Source organism: Oncorhynchus masou, chromosome 3, assembly GCF_036934945.1.
Source record: "Oncorhynchus masou masou isolate Uvic2021 chromosome 3, UVic_Omas_1.1, whole genome shotgun sequence".
NCBI lineage: Eukaryota > Metazoa > Chordata > Actinopteri > Salmoniformes > Salmonidae > Oncorhynchus > Oncorhynchus masou.
In genome coordinates, this window is record NC_088214.1 from 47,560,983 (window position 1) to 47,588,844 (window position 27,862).

At 42.1% G+C, this 27,862-nt stretch overlaps 2 protein-coding genes across 6 annotated transcripts in view; both read left to right on the top strand.

Moving 5' to 3' along the window:
- The first annotated feature begins 343 nt into the window (after positions 1–343).
- Positions 344–18,003, top strand: epdr1 (ependymin related 1). Of its 2 annotated transcripts, XM_064942813.1 has the most exons (4): positions 344–748; positions 2,131–2,339; positions 11,447–11,543; positions 16,815–16,898. In XM_064942813.1, the coding sequence occupies exons 1-4, from the start codon at positions 504–506 to the stop codon at positions 16,816–16,818; spliced, it is 555 nt and encodes a 184-aa protein (XP_064798885.1). In that variant the 5' UTR covers positions 344–503; the 3' UTR covers positions 16,819–16,898. The 2 variants fall into 2 exon arrangements, with proteins under 2 accessions (XP_064798885.1, XP_064798876.1); XM_064942804.1 differs by lacking the exon at positions 11,447–11,543 and having other exon boundaries at positions 353–748; positions 16,815–18,003.
- A 9,619-nt stretch (positions 18,004–27,622) lies between these two features.
- stard3nl (STARD3 N-terminal like) overlaps positions 27,623–27,862 on the top strand; it is a 31,653-nt gene continuing 31,413 nt past the window's right edge. For all 4 annotated transcript variants that reach the window (XR_010452103.1, XR_010452105.1, XM_064942834.1 and 1 more), the window contains exon 1: positions 27,623–27,728. The gene's annotated coding sequence lies outside the window, so the exon portion shown is untranslated. The remainder of the gene's footprint in view (positions 27,729–27,862) is intronic.

Genomic DNA, 27,862 nt, shown 5'->3' on the forward strand with positions numbered 1-27,862 from the left:
GTCCTGATTGGTCAACAAGCTTATTTGACACGTCAAATAGTGTTTGAATTGTATCATTTTTGACAAGTCAAGACCCAAACGGCGTTCCATACTATGTATGGACTATTATTTGTTGGCTATTATTTATGTTTATATCATTTATATAAATACATTGTAAAGAAATAAAGATAAGTGGGCAAATATCAATTTTAAACATGTAAATTTCAAAATGCAAAATGTTCCTGTGCTTGTTAAAATCTAAGGTACGACTACATATCATGCTATTTATGTTTACAATAATTAATATAACAATGTTACCGTAAATGTATCCTTTTTATACAAACATGTTTATTATCATAGGACGGATTTGCGACTGCGTGAGCTGCTCTGAAAAAATAAAAGGGCTTTTTATTTGAGTAACGGTATCAAAGACTCTGTGGTGTTACCAACCTGCTGCCACATATCAAATGAAATCAACAGTTCATAATTTTTACCTTCACTTAAATTAATTCCATATCTCCAGGATGACTCATGTTGTACCTCTTGTGTTTGCATTTTGCTTGGGAGCGGTGGTACCTGCTTTGAGCTACCCGGAGACAGCTTTCGCCCCGCCGGTTCAGCCCTGTCTTGCGCCCTTGCAATGGGAGGGCAGATCCGTCGAATACAACCACAACACAGGACGAAATACACGGGCCTCGGTGTCGTATGATGCACAGAACCACAGAATAAGGCTTCTTCAACAGAATAAAAGACATACACCATGCCAGAAGTAAGCAGGCTAATTTGAAACATTCGTTTTTATTCATGAATAGCGTTTGTCCAACTGCTGAGGTCAAGTAAACAAAGGTTAGGTATTGTGGATACTGATGAAATACCGATGATGGCCGCTACAAAGCGTCAATATGGCTTGAGCTGTCCCTCTACCATTTTGATTGCGGACCTAAATAGACAATAACAGCAAAATTATGAAACAAAAATATCCAATCTAAGACATTTTGTGTGATATAGAACCTTTACCAATATAATAAGACTATAAATGTTTTTGAATTCATATTTTAAATAATAAGCATATGTGTTCTTTATGAACTAGAACTGTTTTATGTTCAGACCTATGAGTCAGCACTGCTGACCTTCATGAAAGCAGTTGATCCAGTGCCCTGTTTTTGGATAAGCTCTCCGTACCCCTAATAGGCCTAATATGCTCACCAGACACGTCGCGTGCGCCACAAAATTAATTTAGAAATCCATGTTCAATTATTGCACCCACACTGCTCGCACGCGACCACAAGCGTCTGCGATGCCAAGGGCTAAAATAGAAGTCATTCCTATTGCTGACACCAATCGCGCTGAAAGTCCCGCCTCTCCCATCTCCCCATTGGTTTATAGAAGCAGGTACCCACGTGCCATCTCATTGGTTATACCCACGTGGGTGATTGAAAGACGAACTGTTTTGCCGATTGTCGTGGTAATACTATGAAAGATGCGATCACCATATAAATTCAACGATGAAAGATCCTGCAAGGAGGAGAGATGACTAGAAACGATTCAGTTGGCCGTTTTGTGTTGATTAATGGTCAGAGTAGAGGAGTTTCAGGTAAAATAACAACTCATTGTTTATATCCCAGGACAAATTAGTTAGCAACAGCAAGCTAGCTAAATAGGACAAATTAGCTAGCAAGTGCAAGCTCACTAGCTAAATTGCCATACATGATTAATGCTTTTCGACCTGTCCCCAAATTAATGTCATTAGTTCAGAGTTTATTTTGATATTTTAACCTGCGTGTCGTGATCGCTTTTGGTGTAGGGGGACAAAATACATTTATGCACAATAGCGCATGCGCGCAGCCGGTTTTGGGTTCCATGTAAGTAAAACAAATGACAACAGCCAGAGCCAAAAGAGGAAAAGCGTTTTTCTCACAGCATAGATAGACCTTGAACAATAATCTAATTACTTGGTTATTATCAATGATCAATCAGTAATGCAAAAGGCAATATAGTAGGCCTAATGTTAAAAGGACTAGCCCTGCATTTCTTGTTGAATAGCTACTATTTACCTAGCTACAGTATGATTGATTCAAATCACATGCATTCTCTCCTATTATTACAAACTTGACATTTTAATATTTCCTTTGTTTTGCACTCACTCTCCAGATACTTTGAGTTTATCTACCTGTACAACAGTGGCCTGCTGTTCCAGATCGAGCAGAAGACGAAGCAGTGTTCTAAGATCCCTTTGACCCAGACCTGGGACCCCTTTGACATCCCTATGAACTCCACCTATGAGGACCAGTACTTTATCGGTGGACCTGGAGACATGATCGAGGTGCAGGAGTGGTCAGATAGGAAACCAGCCCGCAAAAGTAAGTAAGTGCCTTTAAACGGGGTATGGTAGTATGGTAGTAGGTTCCAGGCGCACCGGTTTGTGCGTCAAGAACTGCAATGCTGCTGTGTTTTTCACACTCAACAATTTTCCCTGTGACTCAAAAATTGTCCACCACCCAAAGGACATCCAGCCAACTTGACACAACTGTGGGAAGCATTGGAGTCAACATGGGCCAGCATCCCTGTGGAACGCTTTCGACACCTTGTAGAGTCCATGTCCCGTCGAATTGAGGCTGTTCTCAGGGCAAAAGGGGGTGCAACTCGAGTTTAGGAAGGTGTTCCTACACTCACTCCATTGTGTTACCAGGTGCTTGTTGAAAAACTGTATACTTAGAAGGAAGTGAAGCTCCCTGATGAAGGTCCATTGAAGACCAAAACGTTGGTTTATAAATGTTTGGAAGCATCAAGCTCACCTGGCTGGCAAACACCATCTTATTTAGAAGAAACAGGAAATGCTTCAATGTTTACTTTTATTTTCATATACAGAGCAATGTTAAACCAGTAGAAATCAACTTTTTCAAGATGAAAGACAATGGCCAGAGCTTACCTATAATGTTGCACAATGATTTAAGTCATTGTTTTAGTCAAAGTATGATACATTTGGGCTTGAGTGACAAATCCAAACTGCAAATCCGTGTGAATGAACCAATTCTTTTCTGCCTACATTTCGTTTCAGGGCTGGGTTTTATTTGAATGTTACCACCCACCAGCATGGCATTGCTTATTTATTTAATTAAATAGGAAAGTCAGTTAAGAACAAATTCTTATTTACAGTGGCCTAGGAACTGCCTTGTTCAGGGGCAGAATGACAGATTTTTACCTTGTCAGCTCGGGGATTCGATCCAGAAAGTTTTCGGTTACTGGCCCAACGCTCTAACCACTAGGCTACCTGATTATTATCAATCAGAAACAACTGTAAAGTTATTCTTCTTATCGACTCAGAGAACCAAACAGCCTTGTGTTTTACTTGGCCAACTGAGCAATGGTTCAAATACATTTTAAAATATGGGGTGCAAATTTAAAATAGGGGGTGCAAACATATGTTTTTGCACCATTTTTTTTTTACCAGAACATTATCATAATCAATTGGATAATTTATAAATGTTCACTTATTTTTTAGCTAGTCTGTTTAAAAAAATATATATTATAGTTTTATAAATGGTATAAATGTGTGATATGCTCCCCCCATAGCCCCAAGATGAATGGTTTTGATCTTTAAAGTTTTGTTTCACTGCAATTTATAGAAGATGCCAAAACTGGATATAACAATAGGCCAGTGTGGCCCAATTTTTTAAAATTTTCCATTTGTTAGTAGTTACTATCTTGTCTCATCGCTACAACTCCCGTACGGGCTCGGGAGAGATGAAGGTCGAAAGCCATGCGTCCTCCAAAACACAACCCAACCAAGCCGCACTGCTTCTTAACACAGCGCTCATCCAACCCGGAAGCCAGCCGCACCAATGTGTCGGGCGCACTGCACCCGGGCCGCTACAGGAGTCGCTGGTGCGCGATGAATCAAGGATATCCCTACCGGCCAAACTCTCCCTAACGACGCTAGGCCAATTGTGCGTCACGGACCTCCCGGTCACGGCCGGCTGCGACAGAGCCTGGGCACGAACCCAGGGTCTCTGGTGGCACAGCTACCACTGCGCCACCCAGGATGCCCAGTGGGGCAAAGTTTTCCCTAAATCAATACTTATGACATATCCAGCTCCAGAACCAGCCACAGAGCCAGTTGGCTAATATTTTGAATACGGTGTAGTAATTATTTTTTAAGCAACATCTGATAACATTAGCTAGCTAGATAATGTTAGCAAGATAGCTAGCTAGATAAGGTTAGCATTCAAGCTAGCTTCACTGACAGCCTTCAGTGCCCTATTTCTGTTGCAGGGGGTCCGTTCGAAATTAAGAAAATGCTTGTTATTGTTATTAAAATCAATATTTTTCAAATCAAATTGTATTTGTCACATGCGCCGAATACAACAAGTGTAGACTTTATTGTGAAATGCTTATTTGCCCTTAACTCACAGAAACATTTGCTGAATAAACTAAAGGAAAAATAGTAACAAAATAAAATAATAGCAGATAACAATTGATCGAGACAGGTGATGATGACAGACTCCAGTCTCGATGAATGAGAGAATATTTTAAATAGAGAAGATGGAGAAAAATTTGTATTTACTTTAGTAACTGAGCATTTTCTGAATTCAAACTGACCCCCTGCAAATGAACATGGATATTTTATGAGACTTGTGTTTCCACGAATTGAGGACGAAGACCGCAAGGTTGGTCAAAAATTCTGTGCTACACCAAACGGTACCTATTCTGTAACTCGCAGTAAGGGATACCAAAATGTTTTGGTTAAATCACATTATCTGGTGTAACAATCTGTAGCTAAAAGAACTGGTGAATGTACAATGATGGGAGAAGTGGTCATGGTGGAATTGCCATTCCAAAGAAACATACAGTAAGTTCAGGGAACACTTGTCGGTCAGGGAACACTTTGTCATGATCAAACTGCCATTCAGCTCCTCTTGAGTCATCTTCTAACAGGCATGCTTAGGAAAATATTTGCTCAGGAAAAAAAAATCAAGCGTATCAGTTTTTGAGATTTACAACTATTAAATTGTTGTATTTTTGTTTCTCCTCACTGTTAGCTAGCTAGTAAACAAAACTAGCTTAGTTGCTGGATAGCTAATATATGTTATTTACAACTGTTTGGAATCCTATCTTGCGTCATGCCTATAAATTTGTCATTTTGAAATGCATCCACAGTCATAATCATAAGCAATGTCAACCCTCATCAATTATGCTACATAACTAGCTAGTAAAACTATTTAAAGTTGCTGATGTTACACATTTGCTAAAAAGTTACAAATGGGAGGCCTGGCGCATAGTAACAAGTTAGCAGGTGCCAGGCTAACTAGCTAGCAATCTCCAGTCATGTACTAACGTTTGCTGGTAAACCTAGCTTTAGGTGGCTGGTTGTAATGTTATAGCTTGCTGTTTAGTAGCCATATCTACAACTAAAAAGAGAAGAGCTTTTACAATGGAGATACAATAGATGTCTGACTTTAAAACCTCTTCTATTTATAGTCATAGATATGGCTACCTGTAGTTGTTTAGCAAATTTTGTCATCTAAACCCAGCAAAAAAAGAAATGCCCTTTTTCAGGACCCTGTCTTTCAAAGATAATTAGTCAAAATCCAAATAACTTCACAGATCTTCATTGTAAAGGGTTTAACTTCTGTAGGGTAGGGGGCAGCATTCGGAATTTTGGATGAAAAGCATGCCCAAATTAAACGGCCTGCTACTCGGGCCCAGAAGATATGATATGCATATAACTAGTAGATTTGGATAGAAAACACTCTAAAGTTTCCAAACCTGTTACAATAGTGTCTGTGAGTATAACAGAACTGATTTGGCAGGCGAAAACCCGAGACAAATCCATTCAGGAAGTAGTTTTTTGGGGGTTTTGTAGTTTTCTATTCAATGCCATTACAGGATCCATTGACTTAGGACTCAATTTGCAGTTCCTATGCCCTCCACTAGATGTCAACAGTCTTTAGAAATTGTTTCAGGCTTGTATTCTTGTAAATGAGTGAGTAAGACCATGAATGAGTGGACCCTGATGTGTCACAGAGCTTTTTCATGCTCAATCCCGAGAGAGTGCATTTCTTGTTTACCTTTTATATTGAAGACGTTATTTTCCGGTTGAAATATTATAGATCATTTAGGCTAAAAACAACCTGAGGCTTGAATATAAACATCGTTTGACATGTTTCTATGAACTTTATGGATACAATTTGGATGTTTTGTCTCCCTGTTTTGACTGCGTTTGAGCCTGTGGATTACTGAAGAAAACGCGAACAAAACAGAGATTTTTGGACATAAAGAGACTATCGAACAAAAGGAACATTTATTGAGCAAATGAATGTCTTTTGAGTGCAACCATATGAAGATCATCAAAGGTAAGGGATTCATTTACATTTACATTTACATTTAAGTCATTTAGCAGACGCTCTTATCCAGAGCGACTTACAAATTGGTGAATTCACCTTCTGACATCCAGTGGAACAGCCACTTTACATTAGTGCATCTAAATCATTTAAGGGGGGGGGGGTGAGAAGAATTACTTTATCCTATCCTAGGTATTCCTTGAAGAGGTGGGGTTTCAGGTGTCTCCGGAAGGTGGTGATTGACTCCGCTGTCCTGGCGTCGTGAGGGAGTTTGTTCCACCATTGGGGGGCCAGAGCAGCGAACAGTTTTGACTGGGCTGAGCGGGAACTGTACTTCCTCAGTGGTAGGGAGGCGAGCAGGCCAGAGGTGGATGAACGCAGTGCCCTTGTTTGGGTGTAGGGCCTGATCAGAGCTTGGAGGTACTGCGGTGCCGTTCCCCTCACAGCTCCGTAGGCAAGCACCATGGTCTTGTAGCGGATGCGAGCTTCAACTGGAAGCCAGTGGAGAGAGCGGAGGAGCGGGGTGACGTGAGAGAACTTGGGAAGGTTGAACACCAGACGGGCTGCGGCGTTCTGGATGAGTTGTAGGGGTTTAATGGCACAGGCAGGGAGCCCAGCCAACAGCGAGTTGCAGTAATCCAGACGGGAGATGACAAGTGCCTGGATTAGGACCTGCGCCGCTTCCTGTGTGAGGCAGGGTCGTACTCTGCAGATGTTGTAGAGCATGAACCTACAGGAACGGGCCACCGCCATGATGTTAGTTGAGAACGACAGGGTGTTGTCCAGGATCACGCCAAGGTTCTTAGCGCTCTGGGAGGAGGACACAATGGAGTTGTCAACCGTGATGGCGAGATCATGGAACGGGCAGTCCTTCCCCGGGAGGAAGAGCAGCTCCGTCTTGCCGAGGTTCAGCTTGAGGTGGTGATCCGTCATCCACACTGATATGTCTGCCAGACATGCAGAGATGCGATTCACCACCTGGTCATCAGAAGGGGGAAAGGAGAAGATTAATTGTGTGTTGTCTGCATAGCAATGATAGGAGAGACCATGTGAGGTTATGACAGAGCCAAGTGACTTGGTGTATAGCGAGAATAGGAGAGGGCCTAGAACAGAGCCCTGGGGGACACCAGTGGTGAGAGCGCGTGGCGAGGAGACAGATTCTCGCCACGCCACCTGGTAGGAGCGACCTGTCAGGTAGGACGCAATCCAAGCGTGGGCCGCGCCGGAGATGCCCAACTCGGAGAGGGTGGAGGGGAGGATCTGATGGTTCACAGTATCGAAGGCAGCCGATAGGTCTAGAAGGATGAGAGCAGAGGAGAGAGAGTTAGCTTTAGCAGTGCGGAGCGCCTCCGTGATACAGAGAAGAGCAGTCTCAGTTGAATGACTAGTCTTGAAACCTGACTGATTTGGATCAAGAAGGTCATTCTGAGAGAGATAGCGGGAGAGCTGGCCAAGGACGGCACGTTCAAGAGTTTTGGAGAGAAAAGAAAGAAGGGATACTGGTCTGTAGTTGTTGACATCGGAGGGGTCGAGTGTAGGTTTTTTCAGAAGGGGTGCAACTCTCGCTCTCTTGAAGACGGAAGGGACGTAGCCAGCGGTCAGGGATGAGTTGATGAGCGAGGTGAGGTAAGGGAGAAGGTCTCCGGAAATGGTCTGGAGAAGAGAGGAGGGGATAGGGTCAAGCGGGCAGGTTGTTGGGCGGCCGGCCGTCACAAGAAGCGAGATTTCATCTGGAGAGAGAGGGGAGAAAGAGGTCAGAGCACAGGGTAGGGCAGTGTGAGCAGAACCAGCGGTGTCGTTTGACTTAGCAAACGAGGATCGGATGTCGTCGACCTTCTTTTCAAAATGGTTGACGAAGTCATCTGCAGAGAGGGAGGGGGGGGGAGGGGGAGGAGGATTCAGGAGGGAGGAGAAGGTGGCAAAGAGCTTCCTAGGGTTAGAGGCAGATGCTTGGAATTTAGAGTGGTAGAAAGTGGCTTTAGCAGCAGAGACAGAGGAGGAAAATGTAGAGAGGAGGGAGTGAAAGGATGCCAGGTCCGCAGGGAGGCGAGTTTTCCTCCATTTCCGCTCGGCTGCCCGGAGCACTGTTCTGTGAGCTCGCAATGAGTCGTCGAGCCACGGAGCGGGAGGGGAGGACCGAGCCGGCCTGGAGGATAGGGGACATAGAGAGTCAAAGGATGCAGAAAGGGAAGAGAGGAGGGTTGAGGAGGCAGAATCAGGAGATAGGTTGGAGAAGGTATGAGCAGAGGGAAGAGATGATAGGATGGAAGAGGAGAGAGTAGCGGGGGAGAGAGAGCGAAGGTTGGGACGGCGCGATACCATCCGAGTAGGGGCAGTGTGGGAAGTGTTGGATGAGAGCGAGAGGGAAAGGATACAAGGTAGTGGTCGGAGACTTGGAGGGGAGTTGCAATGAGGTTAGTGGAAGAACAGCATCTAGTAAAGATGAGGTCGAGCGTATTGCCTGCCTTGTGAGTAGGGGGAAGGTGAGAGGGTGAGGTCAAAAGAGGAGAGGAGTGGAAAGAAGGAGGCAGAGAGGAATGAGTCAAAGGTAGACGTGGGGAGGTTAAAGTCGCCCAGGACTGTGAGAGGTGAGCCGTCCTCAGGAAAGGAGCTTATCAAGGCATCAAGCTCATTGATGAACTCTCCGAGGGAACCTGGAGGGCGATAAATGATAAGGATGTTAAGCTTGAAAGGGCTGGTAACTGTGACAGCATGGAATTCAAAGGAGGCGATAGACAGATGGGTAAGGGGAGAAAGAGAGAATGACCACTTGGGAGAGATGAGGATCCCGGTGCCACCACCCTGCTGACCAGAAGCTCTCGGGGTGTGCGAGAACACGTGGGTGGACAAAGAGAGAGCAGTAGGAGTAGCAGTGTTATCTGTGGTGATCCATGTTTCCGTCAGTGCCAAGAAGTCGAGGGACTGGAGGGAGGCATAGGCTGAGATGAACTCTGCCTTGTTGGCCGCAGATCGGCAGTTCCAGAGGCTACCGGAGACCTGGAACTCCACGTGGGTCGTGCGCGCTGGGACCACCAGATTAGGGTGGCCGCGGCCACGCGGTGTGGAGCGTTTGTATGGTCTGTGCAGAGAAGAGAGAACAGGGATAGATAGACACATAGTTGACAGGCTACAGAAGAGGCTACGCTAATGCAAAGGAGATTGGAATGACAAGTGGACTACACGTCTCGAATGTTCAGAAAGTTAAGCTTACGTAGCAAGAATCTTATTGACTAAAATGATTGAAATGATACAGTACTGCTGGAGTAGGCTAGCTGGCAGTGGCTGCGTTGTTGACACTACACTAATCAAGTCGTTCCGTCGAGTGTAATAGTTTCTACAGTGCTGCTATTCGGGGCTAGCTGGCTAGCTAGCAGTGTTGATTACGTTACGTTAAAAGAACGACAATAGCTGGCTAGCTAACCTAGAAAATCGCTCTAGACTACACAATTGTCTTAGAACAAAGACGGCTATGTAGCTAGCTAGCTACGATCAAACAAATCAAACCGTTGTACTGTAATGAAGTGAAATGAAAATGTGATACTACCTGTGGAGCGAAGCGGAATGTTGACCGGGTAGTTGAAGTTCTATTCGGTAGGGATTGGCTAGCTGTTGGCTAGCTAGCTAGCAGCATCTCCTACGTTAAGGACGACAAATAGCTGGCTAGCTAACCTCGGTAAATTAAGATAATCACTCTAAGTCTACACACTCTAAACTACACAATTATCTTGGATACGAAGACAGCAAAGACAACTATGTAGCTAGCTAACACTACACTAATCGAGTCGTTCAGTTGAGTGTAATAGTTTCTACAGTGCTGGTAGACAGTGGACGTTAGCTAGCTGCTTAGCTAGCTGCTGGGCAGATAGCAGTGTAGACTACGTTAGGACGACGAAATACGATAATTACGCAATTATCTTTGATACAAAGACGGCTATGTAGCTAGCTAAGAAGAAATTGCCAAGATTAGACAAATCAAACCGTTGTACTATAATGAAATGTAATGAAAATGTAATGAAAAGTTATACTACCTGCGGACCGAAGTGTTTTGTAACTCTTCTGCTTGGCTGGTTACTGTTCGTAATGATTTGTCAACTGGGCTATGTTCTCAAATAATCGTAAGGTATGCTTTCGCCGTAAAGCATTTTTAAAATCTGACACCGTGGTTGGATTCACAGGAAGTTTAAAGTTTAAAGATGATGTAACATATGTTTTGTTTTCTGAATATTTATAATGAGTATTTCAATATTTTGAATTTGGCGCTCTGCAATCTCACTGGATCTCGCAATCTCACTGGATGTTTTCCAGGTGGGACGTAGCGTCCCACATACCCTAGAGAGGTTAAACACTGTTTCTCATGCTTGTTAACGATCGTTACCCCCCCCCCCCCTCATAGCCTGCTTGGTAACGTTATGTGTTAATAACATTTAGGCTACAACACATTTTCCTTCCTTTAAAAGAAAACTACACAGGAAGATATCATGTGGTATGCGCGTGACCTGGAACTGGCTCTCTGCCAGTAGTCTGACTCATTCCCCTCTCATTCAGTCCCACAACACAGTAGAAGCCTCATTCAAATTTCTGTAGATGGTTGACATCTAGTGGAAGCCCTAGGAAGTGAATCTTCATTCATATCCCAAGGGGATTTCAATAGGGAATGGGTTGAATATATACCAACCTCAGATTTCTCACTTCCTGTTTGGATTTGTTCTCAGGTTTTTGTCTGCCATATGAGTTCTGTTATACTCACATACATCATTTAAACAGTTTTAGAAAAACTTCAGAGTGTTTTCCATCCAATACTAATAATAATATGCATATATTAGCAACTGAGACTGAGGAGCAGGCCGTTTACTCTGGGCACCCCTGGGAACCTTTCATCCAAGCTACTCAATAGCCTTTCAGGGGCTCTGACAGTCTTTTTTGGTCATTCTGCTGAAGTGCTTCCTGAAATAGTTGGACAGCGTTGTCAGTCAGGGTGTTCTGACTGACTTGTACATTTCTAAAGGCATTTGACGCTTTAGCAGTATCCTCCTGATGATCCTCAGTCCCTTGAGTTGAATGGCTGAAGACGTAGATCCACTCTGTTTCGTCTCCGTTGTGATCCATGCTCCGTTTGGATCTCATAGGATCGCGGTGCAACTTCTCTCTGCACACACCCTTGCTGCATCCAGATTCCTGTAGTGATGTCTCGGAGTCGTACATGATCTCCAGGTTTCAGTTCAGGTAAGTGCCTTGCACTTTTACCGTGTTGCTGTTTTTGTCTGTCTTTCTGTTTTTCCTTTGCGAATAGTGACTTTGTGAGCACCTCTGGGTGTTAGCAAGTCCTCATGGATGGGTAGGTTGGTTCTGATGCGATGTCCCATCAACATTTGTGCAGGTGAAAGTCCGTTCTGCAGTGGTGCGCTGCGGAAGATCATCAGATTTTTTAGGAAATTCTCCTTTCCAACGTGTGCCTTTTTCATCAGACCTTTGACGATTTTGGCTGAACTCTCTGCTAAGCCGTTGGACCTTGGGTAGTTGGGGCTGGAAATGTTGTGTCGGAATCCCCAGTCGTTAGCGAACTATCGGAATTCGGAACTTGAGAACTGCGGGCCATTGTCTGAGTACAGTTCAGATGCAACCCCATGTCTTGCAAAGACTGATTTCAGGTAGGTGATTACAGCTTTGCTGGAAGTAGTTGGCAGTGTTGCTACTTCACGGTAGTTTGAGTAGTAGTCGGTAACAACAATGTGACTTTTGCCATTGCAGTCAAAAAGGTCAACTCCAACTTTGTAGTAGGTGTCTGTTGGGTACTGGATGAGGGATTAGCGGCTCTGCTTGCTGCTTTGGCAGTTCACATGAAGGTCTGGCTGATTTCCTGGTTCAATCTTGGCCAGTACATTACTTCTCATGCTCGTCGTTTGCATTTTTCCTCACCCAAGTGGCCGTCGTGTATTTTCTGTAGCATTTCTTTACATAGTGTCATGGGAATGATAATCTTGTTGCCTTATGTCTGGAACACTATGTCACCCACAACGGTGCGCTCTGCTCTGCACATCCAGTAATCCTGTACTCTCTTTGGACAGTTGTTTTTCTGTGCGGGCCATCTTATCAGTGTTGTTTCTTTCAACTCTGTCATTGTTTGGTCAGCCGTAGTCTCTCTTTTGATCTGCTCCATTCTCTCAGAAGACACAGGAAGTGATGCTACGATCATGTCAACGTAGGCCTGAATCTGTGTTTTTATGTGTGTCGAAGCTCTCTTTCTTGTTGACTGCTCAAGAAAGCGTGTCGTGGCGAACATGAACTTTCCCGGGGTATAGATCATCTTCACATCATACTTTTGCAGTCGGATCAACATTCTCTGGATTCTCATTGGTAAATCGTTCAGTGGCTTAGATATGATTGACACCAATGGTCTGTGGTCGGTTTCTACTTCGAAGTCTCGTCCTTAGACTTATTAGTGAAACCTTTCACAAGCGTATGTGCTCGCCTGTAGTTCTTTCTCTATTTGTGCATACCTTGTCTCTGCGCCTGTCAAGGTTCTGGACTCATAAGTGACGGGTTGCCATATGTCTTCATGCTGTTGCAGAAGAACTGCACCTAGGCCAAACTGACACATCTGCAGAAATCCATGTGCTTTTCTCTGAATCATAGAACTGTGATTGTCTTCTTTAGGTTTTTGAAGCAGTTTTCCTGTTCATGGGACCATTCCCATTAATTTTTCTGTTCCAGAAGACATCTGAGTGGAGCGGACTGTGCTGACAGTTGAGGTATGAACTTTGCAAGGTAGGGGATCAGGCCCATTAAGCGTCTCACGTCGTCCTGGTTTTTCGGACGCTCCATGTTGTTGATGGCTGATGTTTTCCTCGGGTTTCGTCCTCTGAAAGTACGTCTCCCACGAAGGTAAGTGTTTTCATACCAAACTCGCATTTGTTCTTGTTTAGTTTTAGGTTGACTTTCCGTGGTTGGCAACTTGAAATGCTTTATTGAGATCTCTCGGGTCTAGCCATATCCTGAGATCGCCCTTCTTTTTCACCACAATAACCAGTGAGCTTACCCAGTGTGTAGGTTCATCCATTATTGTCCATCTTTACATATTTTGTGTTCTCCTGGTAAACATCCAAGACCCTCAAACACATCCTCATACTCAGCCAGTAATGATTTTTGGTCATTTTCACTCTGTGACGTCACTACATAACTCTTTTCAACAAATTGAGCTTTTCACATGCATTGATTCCTAGAATAGGCTGTACACTCATTTCCACGATCAGCAGCTGTGCTCTGAACTGTTTTCCTTTGTGCTGTAAAGTTACTATGCAGCTTCCTTTGACTGGTACGTTCTCCCCAGTATAACCAGTAACCTTAATTTTCACCGGGTGTATTTTGCTCTTCACCTTCAGTGTTTTGTAGTCATCCAGCGACAACAGGTTTACCTGTGCTCCAGTATCAAGCTTGAATGATATTATAGTTTCATTCACAGTCAATATCACATTCCATTCAGCTTTTACCACATTGCATATTTCCACAGAATCAACAAAGAATTATTCAATCTCCTCCTTGACTGTGTGAACCTTTTACTTTGTAACCTCAGCTTTGCAGCATTTTGAGACACTATTATTTTTCCAACAGTTGTTGCATGATTTTCCATATGGAGGGCAATTTTTTGGCTTGTGGATAAATCCACATGTAGTGTTTTGATGTCTCTTTTGCTTGTTTTTGTTTTGTAAGTTGTTGTGTGTGGTGCTCCTCTCTTTTTATTGCCTGCGCTGACATCTCAACCCTGCGTAGCTTAGCTTGTGCTCTGGTGGTTTCAGCTGCTCGGCACATTCACTTCACTAAATCTTGCTCATGCAGCAATCTCTCCTTGAGTCCATTATCAAGTATGCCACAGACTATCCTGTCTTTCACTAGTGAGTCTTTCAGATTTTCAAATTCACACGTTTTGCTCAGTGTGTTCAGCCAAATACTGGTCAAAACAGACTCCCTGATTCTGATCATGAGAGAAAAACTTGTATCTCTCAAACGTGACGTTCTGGCTTGGTACAAAGTATCGACCAAAACTACCAACCAAAAGTACCAACCTCAAATTTAGCCATTAGCACAGTCCATGTCAAGTTTGCATCATCTTGCTGAAAGTTATTGAACATGTCCAATGCATCCTCTCCAATAACATGCAGAAAAATGGAAGCTTTCAATTTGTCATCATCTCCCTCTGCTCCACTGGCTGCTAGGTAGATATTGAATCTCTGCTTGAAACGTTTCCAATTGTCAGCTAAATTGCCTGCTAACTGCATAGGAGTAGGAGGACTAAGCCTATCCATGACGGAGAACAGGAACAGTGTCAATTTCTCTTACTTCAGCATGTTGCTCATCAACTTGCTAGTCAGATTCCAATGCAGCCTCGCTCTCGCTGCTGTCACTCTTGCTGCTGCGGCTCGTTGTCCTCGCTCTCGCTGCTGTCACTCACTGCTGCGGCTCGTCCTCACTCTCGCTGCTGTCACTCTCGCTGCTGTCACTCTCGCTGCTGCGGCTCGTTGTCCTCGCTCTTGCGACTACTCACGTCACTTGACTTGTGGTAGAATGTTCAATTTTCGTTGCAGAAACTACCAATCTAACACCATGTTATGTTTGGTCCTTGTATGATGACAAACCGGGGCGTACGTTTAACTACTTTTAATGAACATATACTTCAGCTAGCAACTGCCCGAGTTACACCAGGAATGCACAATCCGTCCGTCAGTGCTCAAACTGTCCGCAATAGGCTGAGAGAGGCTGGACTGAGGGCTGTTGTAAGGCAGATCTTCACCAGACATCACCGGCAACGACGTCGCCTATGGGCACAAACCCACCGTTGCTGGACCAGACAGGACTGGCAAAAAGTGCTCTTCACTGACGAGTCGCGGTTTTGTCTCACCAGGGGTGATGGTCGGATTCGTGTTTATCGTTGAAGGAATGAGCATTACACAGAGGCCTGTACTCTGGAGAGGGATCGTTTTGGAGGTGGAGCGTCCATCATGGTCTGGGGCGGTGAGTCACAGCATCATAGGACTGAGCTTGTTGTCATTGCAGGCAATCTCAATGCTGTGCGTTACAGGGAAGACATCCTCCTCCCTCATGTGGTACCCTTCCTGCAGGCTCATCCTGACATGACCCTCCAGCATGACAATGCAACCTGCCATACTGCTCGTTCTGTGGTTGATTTCCTGCAAGACAGGAATGTCAGTGTTCTGCCATGGCCAGAGAAGAGCCCAGATCTCAATCCCATTGAGCACATCTGGGACCTGTTGGATCGGTGGGTGGGGGCAAGGGCCATTCCCACTAGAAATGTCTGGGTACTTGCAGGTGCCTTGGTGGAAGAGTGGGGTAACATCTCACAGCAAGAACTGGCAAATCTGGTGCAGTCCACGAGGAGGAGATGCACTGCAGTACTTAATGCAGCTGGTGGCCACACCAGATACTGATTGTTACTTTTGACCCTCCCTTTTTTCAGGGACACATTATTCCATTTATGTTAGTCACATGTCTGTGGAACTTGTTCAGTTTGTCTGTTGTTAAATCTTATGTTCATACAAATATTTACACGTTAAGTTTGCTGAAAATAAACGCAGTTGACAGCGACAGGACGTTTCTTTTTTTGCTGTGTTTAGATTAGCTGGGTACCTACCTAATTAAGTCAGCAAACATAAAAATGATTTGATTTCAAAATGAAGTTATTTTGTCAGCTTGTATATTTAGCAATGAGTCCGCTGATAGGAACATCACTGAAAGACATCCAATAGCTCTACTGAACAAGGACAACCATATCTACACACACAATGACTTATTGAAAACAAGCCCAGATTCCCCCAGGGTGAAAATCCCCTTTTTATTAAGGGGTTCAGTGCAAAGTGCTTGTCAGGAGATGACAAGCAACTTATTTCAAAAGGTCAAGGGCATCATGTGAATCAGTCAACGGTCAACACAGATTTTGTCCACTTGACCCCTGGTGGCGATTTTTCCTAGTTGTCTTGCTGCAAATTGGCTCTTGGTGAAATGGGATCGTTTTCACCAGTCTGAGAATACAGACCCTTGCAAAGTATCCTATTTGTATGTTGTGATGTCTAACTCATAATTGTGCATTATTGTGGAAGATATCCATGTGCATAGTGTTTTTTCAAGTATACATTTTAAGGGATTTTCAGAATTTATTGAAAATATCGTGATAGAGGTTGTCAAAGGGCAGTTGGCCAGATTCAAACATAAGCAGACACTAGATATATGTCAAATGCTGCGCCAGTACTGCTAGGCCACATTAGCCACTATGTGACTAATGTTTAACTTCTTAAATCATGTGGAACAGACCACCAAGTCACAGCCTTGCCATGGACTGATTAACCTGTGTGTGTGGGGGGCGGGGAAGCTCATGTTTTTAACCTATGGTATTCTATGTAGACGCAACAGAACATTTTAATGTACAAATTTCCCCTCGGGGGACAATAAAGTCAATCCTAATCCTACCTCTCCCTGCTACACCAGATGAGGCGTGGGTGGGCGTCTACACAGTGAAGGACTGCTACCCTGTCCAAGAGACCTACACCAGGAACAGCAGCATCACTACCTCTACCCGCTTCTTTGACCTCCAGCTGGGCATCAGCGACCCGGAAGTCTTCACACCGCCCAGCAGCTGCCAGTCAGCCCGCCCAGAGAGGATGGACTCTGACTGCTGAGGCCTTCACCTTTCCCCTTTGACCCCATGCTCGTTGACCCCATGCTCGTTGACCCCATGCTCTGTTTTCACATTTCCCCCACTTTTTTTATTTTTAAATTTAACCTTTATTTAACTAGGCAAGTCAGTTAAGAACTAATTCTTATTAGTGCCGGTTTAGGTGTAGGTCCAACTGTCCCGACATCCCGGTTAGAGGATGTAGAATGACCATCAGGAGACAGGGAGACAAGGCACACTTTATTACCAAACACACACACATGGCAAACTGGAAGAGGAGACTATTAGTAGTGTACGTGTTGTAGTGGTTGACTACAAGAGAAGAGCATGTATTACATAATGGCATTACAGGCTAATGACTATGTAATAGCAATGAGGATGACACGTACTATAATGGTCAGGTATTAGCATAAGCTAATGTGGTACACAGTAGGATACAATAGTACACTATGGACAGAGCTACTAGCATGTATTAGCAGCTAGGCTAACAGTATGGCTTACAAAGAGAAGTTTGTAGCAGCCAACTAATGTAGCACACATTATGACAGAATATACAGGTGGGCTAGCATAGCATAGTATACACAAGATACAATTAGTGGCGAGCATATGTAAAATATACAAGATAAGCTAGCATGCCATCTTGGGTTCCATAACAACAATGAAGGGATTACTCCTCATGGCCTGGATACTGTACTGTAGCCAGAACTATGCCAAGCGGGTAGATAACTTGTTTTATGTTACATGGGATTGCAGACAGAAGTAATCCTAACATAACAACTACTGAAACATGTATAAGCATATACTAACATAATAATAATATCAGCCTATAACATGTAAGCAGATGTTTTGTAGTGATTTCTATGTTGAAAATGTTAAGAAGATTTGCTTGTCTATGGTGTATAATGAGGAGCAACCAGATGCTGAATTTGACATATTTATTAATTTGCTTGTTCCAGTTCCTAATAAGCATGCATCCATTAATAAAAATGACTGTAAAAACTGTTACATCTCTGTGGATTGATGAGGAATTGAAAAATGTTATGGTTGAGAGGGATGAGGCAAAAAGATTGACCAATATGTCCGGCTGCACAGCCGATTCGCAAACATTAAGAAATCATGTGACTAAACAAAATAAGAATCTGTACTTTGAAACAAAGATAAATTATATAAAGAATGATAATAAAAAGCTTTGGAGTATTGGGGCAAAAAGGGGCAACCTTGGCTCCATTCATTGAATCAGATGGCAAAAATCCACTGATATTGCCAAGTACTTTAATGATTTGTTCATTGACAAGAATAGCAAACTTTAGGCATGACATGCCAACATCAAATTCTGAACCTACACATCCATTTATAACTGACCAAATTATGAAAGACAAGCGTTGTAATTTTGTATTCCGTAATTTGAATGTGGAAGAGGTGAAACAATTATTGTTGTCTATCGACAATGACAAGCCACCTGGGTCTGACAACTTGGATGGAAAATTACTTAGGGTGATAGTGGATGATATTACCACTCCTTTTTGCCATCTCTTCAATCTAAGCCTTCAGGAAAGTGTGTGCACTCAGGTCTGGAAGAAAGCAAAAGTCATTCCGCTACCCAAGAATAGCAAAGCACCCTTTACTGGTTCAAACATCCAACCAAACATCAGCCTGTTACCAACCCTTAGTAAAGTTTTGAAAAAATACAATGCTATTTCACAGTAAAAATAATAATTGGTCTCTTCACAGTCCCCAAATCCAGAACAGATTATGGGAGGTGTACAGTACTACATAGAGCCATCACTACATGGAACTTCCACATGAAGTTACTCATGCAAGCAGTACAATTAGATAAAACATTTTTTTAAAGAGATAAAAATACACCTTATGGAACAGCAGGGAATGGGAAGACACACAGGCACAGACATATGGATACACTCACATGATAACATACGCACACTATACACACATGCACACGTGTGCATTTTATGTCGTAGATATGTGCTAGTGAAGTAGTGGACTGAGGGCACACACATAATGTGTTGTGAAATCTGCTGTGAATTGAGGACAGATAGGTGGTTGGCCGAAGCCTTAAGGGAGGAACAGATTTGTTTGTATATGACGGTAAAACATTCTTGTGACACAAATTTGTTGGCCCAATTCTTACACATTTTCTCCTGAAACATATATACTTTTTTTCTACCTTTATTTTACTAGGCAAGTCAGTTTAGAACAAATTCTTATTTTCAATGACAGCCTAGGAACAGAACCTGTTCAGGGGCAGAACGACAGATTTGTACCTTGTCAGCTCGGGATTTGAACTTGCAACCTTTCGGTTACTAGTCCAACACTCTAACCACTAGGCTACCCTGCCTCCCCAAAACTCAGCCGCTAAGAAAAATTTGCTCAACTACTAAACTTAAAACCAATCAGAACTCCCGTACATACACCTCGTGATGAAGGCTATGCTTCTATCTATGATGTAAACACAGCTTCTTGTGAAAACGTGAGAAGAGGAACATATACATAGCTAGCTAGCTCCCAGACTGAAAAAATAGAAATATCTGTTTTTGAGTGCACTTGAAATATGTTGCATACAATACGAATTGTCTTGACAATATGACGAGATAAATCTGTTTACCATTTAGCCAATTTATTGAAAGCTAGCCAATGTTACAGACAAGCCTACTGTAAATGTCAACTTGTGTTTCATTAGCCATCTCTCTGTCAGTTAATTAAATTGTTGAATGATGTTTTGGCATGATGCATACAGTATGTCTCATTTCAAATAACTAGCTGCAGGCTTAAAGAAACATACTTTGCATAGAAACCCAAATAAAAGCAGATAGATAGAAAGATGTGTGTGTGTGTCATGTATGCTAGAATGAGGGTTTAAAAGCGACAGCTGCATATTAGCCAATACATATGGCATAGCCTACACATAAAGCATACCTTGTAATACAATATAATATTTTCTAAAAAAAACAGTTGTACAATGTGCTCTGCAATAAGATAACTAGAGTTTGATTTGTAAACCAGATGAGTTCTCAAATAGCATCTGCCCAATACCATGGACGGCATGCATAATGTGGTTGCTTTGGAATATAAGGTACAGAGGTACAAAGCAGTTGGGAAATGAACGTTTGAGTTTCAGATACGTGAGGATATTCAGGTGGTTAAAATGAATAACTTTCCTACTAACAGTGCCGTGGGGGGCTCAATCGTACAGTCCAGAAATGAGAGCGTTGCCATCTATGCCAAAAGCCTGGGCCTCTGATGGAAGCGTTAGAACTGCCATCAATACATGCTTCTTTTTAGGAGCATTTGTGTGCCCGGGCCCCATATTGAAAGGCCCCCACCCATGTACAGTGGGGAGAACAAGTATTTGATACACTGATGATTTTGCAGGTTTTCCTACTTACAAAGCATGTAGAGGTCTGTCATTTTTATCATAGGTACACTTCAACTGTGAGAGATGGAATCTAAAACAAAAATCCAGAAAATCACATTGTATGATTTTTAAGTAATTAATTTGCATACATACATATATATATATATACATACATATATATACATACACATACACATACATATATATATATATACATACACACATATACAGTGCCTTGCGAAAGTATTCGGCCCCCTTGAACTATGCGACCTTTTGCCAAATTTCAGGCTTCAAACATAAAGATATAAAACTGTATTTTTTTGTGAAGAATCAACAACAAGTGGGACACAATCATGAAGTGGAACGACATTTATTGGATATTTCAAACTTTTTTAACAAATCAAAAACTGAAAAATTGGGCGTGCAAAATTATTCAGCCCCCTTAAGTTAATACTTTGTAGCGCCACCTTTTGCTGCGATTACAGCTGTAAGTCGCTTGGGGTATGTTTCTATCAGTTTTGCACACCGAGAGACTGAAAATTTTCCCCATTCCTCCTTGCAAAACAGCTCGAGCTCAGTGAGGTTGGATGGAGAGCATTTGTGAACAGCAGTTTTCAGTTCTTTCCACAGATTCTCAATTGGATTCAGGTCTGGACTTTGACTTGGCCATTCTAACACCTGGATATGTTTATTTTTGAACCATTCCATTGTAGATTTTGCTTTATGTTTTGGATCATTGTCTTGTTGGAAGACAAATCTCCGTCCCAGTCTCAGGTCTTTTGCAGACTCCATCAGGTTTTCTTCCAGAATGGTCCTGTATTTGGCTCCATCCATCTTCCCATCAATTTTAACCATCTTCCCTGTCCCTGCTGAAGAAAAGCAGGCCCAAAACATGATGCTGCCACCACCATGTTTGACAGTGGGGATGGTGTGATGAGCTGTGTTGCTTTTACGCCAAACATATCGTTTTGCATTGTTGCCAAAAAGTTCAATTTTGGTTTCATCTGACCAGAGCACCTTCTTCCACATGTTTGGTGTGTCTCCCAGGTGGCTTGTGGCAAACTTTAAACAACACTTTTTATGGATATCTTTAAGAAATGGCTTTCTTCTTGCCACTTTTCCATAAAGGCCAGATTTGTGCAATATACGACTGATTGTTGTCCTATGGACAGAGTCTCCCACCTCAGCTGTAGATCTTTGCAGTTCATCCAGAGTGATCATGGGCCTCTTGGCTGCATCTCTGATCAGTCTTCTCCTTGTATGAGCTGAAAGTTTAGAGGGACGGCCAGGTCTTGGTAGATTTGCAGTGGTCTGATACTCCTTCCATTTCAATATTATCGCTTGCACAGTGCTCCTTGGGATGTTTAAAGCTTGGGAAATCTTTTTGTATCCAAAATCGGCTTTAAACTTCTTCACAACAGTATCTCGGACCTGCCTGGTGTGTTCCTTGTTCTTCATGATGCTCTCTGTAACATTCATCTCTATGTGGATGATACAGTCATTTAGTCCTGTGCCTCTTCAGTACAGCAGGCCATTCATGACCTTCAGCATGGGTTTGACCAAGTTTGTTGTTCTCTTTGTCTCATAATATTGATCCTGAGGACCTGCATATTTCCTCATTGAAGGGATCCCAAATGTTGCAAGTTCCCCATTATAAATACTTGGGTATTTAGATTGATGATAAGCTCTCTTTTTAAAACACACATTAAGATTGTTTTTTTATATATAAAAAAACGGTCTCGCTTTGGAAAGTAGAAGGAATATTTTTCAAGCAACGCTTCTCTCAGTACCTGATTACGGTGATATAATCGAAATGCCTGCAGCAACCTCTGCTTTAAAACCTTTCGAATCAGTCTAAATGTTCTGATTACCAGAATGGTAGACAGCACTGTTTTTTTATCACTTGGGAACATTTTCGTTACATCACTGCATTTTGTACACAATAGTTCTGTTGGCTGGGAGTCTCTGACTACGAGAAGGGCCCAGCATTGTCAACTTTTTGTATTTAAAGCGGTTCTTCGGAGATGACTTCAGCTCACTTATTAACTGGAGATCCAGCCATTTTTAGACCCACTCTCTGGTCTGGCTGGTTCTGGAGGTCCCGCGGGTCTCCACTGACCTGGGGGAAAAAGCTTTTAGTTTGTATGCCCACAGCTCATGGAATAGCCTTTAGGCCATCTTGAAATTAGACTTGCTTGTCTCCATTGGACAGTTCAGATCAAGTTTAACCTGTAGTGACACCCCATCCCGTGAACGGGACCGTTGTCATCATCTGACACTAATTAGCATAACGCAACGGACATAAATCTTCCTAGAAAATATTCCTATTCATGAAAATCACAAGTGAAATATATTGGAACACAGCTTAGCCTTTTGTTAATCACCCTGTCATCTCAGATTTTCTAAATATGCTTTACAGCCAACGCTAGACAAGCATTTGTTTAAGTTTATCATAGCCTAGCATAGCATTATGCCTTGCTAGCAGCAGGCAACCTTGTCACAGAAATCAGAAAAGCAATCAAATTAAATCGTTTACCTTTGATGAACTTCGGGATGTTTTCACTCAAGAGACTCCCAGGTAGACAGCCATAGTTAATTTTCTCCCAAAATATTATTTTTGTTGGCGAAATAGCTCCATTTGTTCTTCACATTTGAGAAATCGCCCGGAAATTGCGGTCACCACAAACTGAAAAATATTCCAAATTAGCTCCATAATATCGACAGGAACATAGCAAACATTGTTTAAAATCCATCCTCAAGGTTTTTTTCTAATATCTATTCGATAATATATCCGTTGGGACAATTCGTTTTTCACTAGGACCGATTGGAGTAATGGCTACCTCTGTATTTTACACGAGAATCTTTCTCGGAGCCACCATGTGACCACTTACGCAATGTGGCCGCCTACTGCTATTCTTCAACAGGAATGCGTAAAACTACGTCACAATGCTGTAGACACCTTGGGGAATACGTAGAAAGCGTAAGCTCGTTGATGGTACATTCACAGCTGAATTGGGAGTCATTGGAACGCAGCACTTTCAAAACCTGTGGCACTTCCGGATTGGATTTTTCTCAGGCTTTCGCCTGCAACATCAGTTCTGTTATACTCACAGAGAATATCTTTACAGTTTTGGAAACGATAGAGTGTTTTCTATCCTTAAGCTGTCAATTATAGGCATATTCTAGCATCTTTTCCTGACAAAATATCCCTTTTAAAACGGGAACGTTTTTTTTCCAAAAATGAAAATACTGCCCCCTAACACTAAGGGTGTGAGAGTTGTGTTTGTTTTATTTCCTGTGGTCTAATCAGATGGGACATTTACCTAAATCTAATGAATTCTAATAATAGCAGGTTTATATTTTGAATAAATTAATGCAACAGGTTGCAATTGTTAGTTTACCGGTTATGAATATGGGTTAGTGCCGAGGTATCTTAAGGGGACACACACATGGACTTTTAATTGAACACATGTAAATTCTTTGGATAGGAAATGTACTGGAAACTTACTGTACACCTGGGATACGATATGTACGAAAGATTTGACTTTTCATTAATTTGTCTAATTTAGTAAGAAACACTTCTTTGAAGGGTTTGTATGACCTCTGACCTCTGCCCTGACTTTCCAGTGTGGTTTGATGCCATTCAGATGATGAATTTAAGGTAATTTGTAATACTGATTTGAAGGTGATTTATAATACTGATAATTCTGAAGAAGTTTAGAGTTCATAGCCATGTTTGTGAGTTGGACCAACAGGAAGAAGGAGAGGGCGTTTGAATAAGAGTAGGCTGTCTTGTCTATTTTCCTATGACCGTATGGGTGCAATATTTTATTTTTTTACCTTTTAACACATTCCATACATTTGTCAGGAGGATGTAATTTGCTATAAAATGCTGTGGCTCAAATCCCTCGTTGGGCCCACAACGAACCATCTAAGGGTGGTTTGTCGACCAGCTTCATTATGGCAATATATAATCTGTTTTATTAATACATTTTAAATAAAGCTATATCCTGATTGGTGATTGACCTTGATGTGGCATTTCATTATTGATGATTATTTCCATGACAAAAGTGAGAGACAAGAATTAATAAAATAAATAATCACAGCAAAGAAGTTTGTGAGCTAGAAAATGAACATCCTGACTGTCTGAGGCAGGGTGCTCTGCAATCATCCTACTCAAACTATTGACAGGGATAATGTGGCATTTCTTATTTGTCAGTATGAATGAAATGAGTGTGTCCTGCCTTGATGACCGTATTAGATTTACACCACTTGTCCTTTAGATTTTTGTAGTCCTGAATTATTAGTGAAAGCTAAAACGCTTCTTGTCCCAGAATGACATGCTAGCTATAAAGTTATCTGCTCCTGCTAGCTAGTAACAGATCACCTCATTGTAACTAGCTAGCAAGCTAGCTACATTACTAAGGTTGCTGTGTTTACATCTTGCATTAATGGCATCACGTTTCTACAACAAAATAAATTGATTTAAAATAAAATAATTAATAATAATAATTAATAAAAAATACTTTACATGATAGCAGTTTATCGGACGGAAATCTCTCTCTTGAGATGTCACCTGCTGTCTACTACCTTAGATACGGATAACGGGATTAGCAGATGTGATCAGCAGAGATAGTAACATGGATAGTACAGTGTAGTACTCTGAGGCATTTGCCTGTCCAGCTAGCGAACATAAAAGTAACTATTTCAATTTTCTTTGCAAGATTTGACATTGCCAACAAACTCAAATGTGTTCAGAAGAAATAAATATACACAATACGAAAAAAACAGCTTCTCCCTCGACAAAGATGGATCAACTCGAAAACTAAAGTCGATACAGTAGCTTGCTGCCCTTCTTTTTAGGGAGCGTGCAATTGGCATGCAGGAATGTCCCCCAGAGCTGTTGCCAGAGAATTTAATATGAATTTCTCTACCATAAGCCGCCTCCGTCGTTTTTAGAGATTTTGGCAGTACGTCGACCAGCCTCACAACCACAGACTACGTGTATGGCGTCGTGTGGGCGAGCGGTTTTCCAATGTCAACATTTTCAACAGAGTGCCCCATGGTGGCGGTGGGGTTATAATATAAGGTAGGCATAAGCTATGGACAACGAACACAATTGCATTTTATCGATGGCAATTTGAATGCACAGAGATACCGTGATGAGCTCCTGAGGCCCTATTGTTGTGCCATTCATCCACCACCATCAACTCGTGTTTCACTATGATGTATTTATTCCCAGTCACGTGAAATCCATAGATTGGGATCTAATCAATATATTTGAATTGACTGATTTCCTTATATAAACTGTAACTCAGTAAAATCTTTGAAATTGTCGCATGTTGCGTTTATACTTTTGTTCAGCATTTGAATGTCTCCTTGCTCTTCTCCTCCATCATCACTCTCTCTCCACCTCCTCATTGTTCCTTTTTGTTCTCCTTCACATCCAATTTGACTGTCAAAAAATGTTGTCCTACTTTTTCCAATAGTGGCTCATTTTTTCTGCACAATGATAAAGATATGGATAATCTCATAAAGAAAAACCTACTTGGCCAAAAAATATACATTTACTATTAGACTACATATCCCATAAGCCCACACAAGGTCGAAATATTGGGCTCGTTTGAGTAATAAGGTGAACACAACAGACTGTAGACGAAAGTCCAGGAGTGAAGTCGGTGGAGGTGCGACAGCTGAAAGTCGGACACGTAGTTGTCCAACAGGAAGGCAGTATATCACATTTTTTGTCATTGAAAAAGTTGAAGATATATTCCAATGAAGTTAGATCTATAATTGTTTTCTAAATATACAAGTAGGAAAGCATTAAGACAAATAATCCACTTGTTTAGAGAGCAAAATTTAGATTTTTGTTGTTGTAAACTAGTAATATGTTGCATGAGTGTGTTGGGGGCAACTCGCCCCCCCCTACGGGGTAACTGGCCCCTGGGGGCTGGTTACCCCTTCATGGTTATGAATGTGTTTCTACCTGTCATTAGACAATGACTAACCAAGTTTGGGCTAGTTTATGCTAACTTGGTAGCGAGCAACTTCACTGCTAGCCAGCTAGCTAGTTAGCATAAGCTGCTAGGAGTGCTAGCTAGCAACCTCACTACCAGATTGTCTGAATTAGAATACTGTGGCGATCCACAGAAACAGCTGTGTGTTATGAGTTATGCTGTTCATTTGTTGTGTTGGTGGAGCGGCGGGGGGTGGAGCACCGCAAGTTTAAGACCATGCTTAGCTATTGTTCTCTCTCTTACTTTTTTTCTTAACAAGAGATGGTGATGGTTGTTTTATACTGTTATCCTTGGCTTATTTCGCGAGGGCTACACCCAAACAGTAGCCTGTGTTGAGTTGGGTTAATAAAACAGGAATTCGTAAACTCAATCCCTCGGTCTGGACATTTGTTAATTTATGATCTAGCCATGTCATTACAATACATTAAAAAGGTAATGTAACTTAATTGCAGTTGTGAATGTTCCCACTAGTGACTGATAGATTAAAGTTAATGTTACTTTATAGCCTTTTAGCAATTTTACACAGCATTTCATGTCATATTACTGGATAGCTAGCTAAACATTTTTAATGAGAGCTTTTCAATTGCATCTCCCTCTGTTTTCAGTCACAGGTGGGGACTGGATTAGGCGTGAGCAGTGCTGGAGGTGGGCTCATGAGTTGTGCTCCAATTTTAGTGGGGATAGCTTTATTTGTGACCTATGCTCCCGAATGTAATTTTAAAGTCTTGTATTATTCAAACAATATCTAGTGCAATTATACATAATGGATTGTATAGAAAAGGAACTACTAAGAAAGAACAAAGAAAATGTAATTGCAGGTGAGTTAAAAAGACTACATCAAATAGCCCCATAGTGCGGCTACTAATGGTGATAACACCACCCCACCCCCCATATTTTATTGAAATAATTAAAATAAGACAACTAGACTTAGATTTTAAGCATTACTTACTAAATCATTTCCAAATAAAACTGATTCAATGGATTTTAACACACCACTTTTTTGTTTTTGTCCTGGCACTACATAGCTAATTCAAATAACCAACTCATCAAGTTTTGATTATTTGAATCAGCTGGGGAGTGCTCGGGTAAAAGCCAAAACGTGCACCCAGGTGGGGCCCCAGGACCGAGTTTGGGAAACCCTGCGCTAATGCGACACACTTTGGAAGGAGACTTGACAAAAGTGATCCACTCGAACGCGCCCATTATCACCCCATTTCCTGTCCGACGGAATCAAGTATTTCCGCTGTATTCGAGTGACAGTTTAGTCTTCCGCATAATATGCCAAAGACAGTAGGGTGTAAGAAGAAAACGACAGGTAGCTAGCTATACAATTAAAGGTAAGATAACAATTTCACTGCAACACAGCCTATTGTCATTTGCATACGTTCATTAATCGTTATTAGAATATTTCCAGTTTCGAAAACATTCATGAAGAATAATTTCCTTGGGCGCAATACTGCCTGCTCAGGAG

Bases quoted from the DNA above. Each gene is read 5' to 3' on its own strand.
- epdr1 (XM_064942804.1), top strand. From the start codon at position 504: ATGACTCATGTTGTACCTCTTGTGTTTGCATTTTGCTTGGGAGCGGTG. The intron at 749-2,130 runs GTAAGCAGGCTA...CTCACTCTCCAG, and splicing joins AGACATACACCATGCCAGAA to ATACTTTGAGTTTATCTACC. The intron at 2,340-16,814 runs GTAAGTAAGTGC...CTGCTACACCAG, and splicing joins TAGGAAACCAGCCCGCAAAA to ATGAGGCGTGGGTGGGCGTC.